Below are 2,283 nucleotides of genomic sequence, written 5' to 3' on the forward strand. Positions count from 1 at the left end.
GAATCCTGGTTCGGAAGATCTCAATAAAGAAGGAACTTCGCGAGGTCCTCGGGACCAGGCCATTATGGCAAACATGGACGAGATACGAAAAGGCATGCTCGAAATGCAGGGGGTATTACGCGGTTTGGTGCATCAAATTGGGGTCGATCAAGGACCCAGGCGTAATACACAGTCGGGAAGGCTAATGAGAGCCTTTAGGATAGTACGAGGAGCCCGACATCCAAGGCGTATCCCAAGAGTAAAAAACACTCGGGAACAAAGGGAAACACATCACGATCGTAGCAAGCGCCAAACCACGCCCAACACATCACGATCGTAGCAAGCGCCAAACCACGCCCAATGGGACAAGGATCAGTGCTTTAGAGCGCATCTCGTTGCCGCCTAAAACAGGATCCTTGCCCCAAAGGAATCGTCAGGAGGAGATCGTGGATAAAGAAGAAGAGGGGGAAATCCAACCCCGGCCTTCAAAATCGAGAATTTCGACATCTCGGGCACCATCCCAAAGAAAGGAGGCAACGACTCCTCGTTCAGGGGGGGACGTGTCGAATCTGATGAGGACAGTGCAAGGCGGAACCGGCTATGAAAGCGAGTAGCAGAGGTCGAACAAAAGTTGGAGGATCGGGATCATGACGAAGATCTTGATGTGGTAGATCGGGAGCCGTTCTCGGACGAGATCATGAACATGCCTCTCCCCAGAAACTTTATCATGCCAACTTTCACCCCTTTTGAAGGGAAAAAAAATCCAAAGGAGCATATCAGTTACTTCAAGTCAGTAATGACTATATTAGGCCGGGAGGATGAATTGCTCTGCAGAACGTTCCCAGCATCACTCAAGGGCCCGGCCATCAAATGGTTCAGCAGTCTGCGACCGGCATCAATAAATAATTTTCGAGAATTGGCCCAGAAATTCATAGCCCGGTTTCGTAGCGCGATCGGGAGTAAAAAGACAATCGATAGACTTTTTGGCATACGGCAAGGAAGGAATGAATCTATTCGGGATTATCTAAAAAGGTTCGACGAGGTTGCCATTGAGATCGAGGAGCTTGATGATCAAGTTGCGTACAGTGCGCTTTGGAGTGGCATTACACACCAAAGACTTTTGGAAGTCCTACTAACGGACAAGCTAAAAACGTACGGGACACTGCTATGCAAATGTCAGAAACAAGCCAGTGTCTACGAGGTGATAAATGCTCGGGTTAAGGCCGATCGGGATGTAGATAAAGCTTCCCCGAGTGAAAGGAATCCAAGATCAAAAGGTAAATGGAAGCGTGACCAAGAGAGAGTAAGTTATACTCCTCTTAACGCAAAGCCATCAGAAATCTTAATGAATATTCGGGATAAAAAATCATTAAAATGGCCTGGAAAGCTACGCGCACCACCAGAGGATCGGGATATAACAAAATACTGCCGATTCCATCAAGATTACGGCCACCACACGGATGGTGCCGAAGTCTGAAGTTTGAAATTGAGAAACTGATCCAACAAGGTAAGCTGAGTCAATATGTAAAACATTCGGGAAAAACCCGAACACACTCACCTGAATCAAAAAAGAGAGGCCGATCCCCTAGTCCGAAGGAGGTTGCCAAAAAAGCGAACAAGGGAAAGGAAAAGGTAGATCGGGAAGAAACGCCTGTGTATGTGATTATGGGGGGACCAACTGTGGAATCTATCAGAAAAGCGAAGCAAAAGGCTCGGTTCGTAGGGGCTATTCATTTGCCTAAGAAAAGGGAAAATCCGGCATGTCCCGAACCAATAACTTTTACGGACGCAGACTTAGATGGTGTTATATTGCCACATGATGACGCGATTATCATCAAAGTCAAAATAGCAAATCAGGAAGTTCACCGAGTTTTGGTGGACACAGGGTCCTCTGTTGATCTAATCTCGTACGACGCTTTCAAAAGATTGAAGTTGGCCGATGATCTGCTGACACCGTCGTCAACACCACTGTATGGTTTCGCAGGATCTTCCACAGTGGCGGAGGGAACGATCCATCTGGATCTCAAAGTCGGGAAGTCACCCCGAGATACATTGGTTCGGGTAAATTTCATGGTGGTAAGGGAGCTGTCAGCATACAATGTCATTTTGGGATGACCGACACTAAATGCACTTGAAGCAGTCGTGTCTCCCAGACATATGAAGTTAAAGTTCTCGACCGAATCAGGAGTCGGGGAATGTTGTTCAGACCAATCGGCTTCCCGCCAGTGCTACACAAGTTACTTGAAGGAAAAACGTAAGCGAGAGAACTCGGGAACTGCCATGAACGTCGAGGTTCGGGACAAT

At 47.6% G+C, this 2,283-nt stretch overlaps 1 protein-coding gene across 1 annotated transcript; it reads left to right on the top strand.

Moving 5' to 3' along the window:
• The first annotated feature begins 775 nt into the window (after window positions 1–775).
• Window positions 776–1,456, top strand: LOC149028743 (uncharacterized). The gene has a single exon (XM_089160678.1). It carries the CDS (start codon window positions 776–778, stop codon window positions 1,454–1,456), a length of 681 nt encoding a protein of 226 aa, XP_089016804.1.
• The last annotated feature ends 827 nt before the right edge of the window (window positions 1,457–2,283 follow it).

This window comes from Hakea prostrata, chromosome 1 (genome assembly GCF_041222555.1).
Source record: "Hakea prostrata isolate BN-2017 chromosome 1, UWA_Hpros_2, whole genome shotgun sequence".
Taxonomy (NCBI): Eukaryota; Viridiplantae; Streptophyta; class Magnoliopsida; order Proteales; family Proteaceae; genus Hakea; species Hakea prostrata.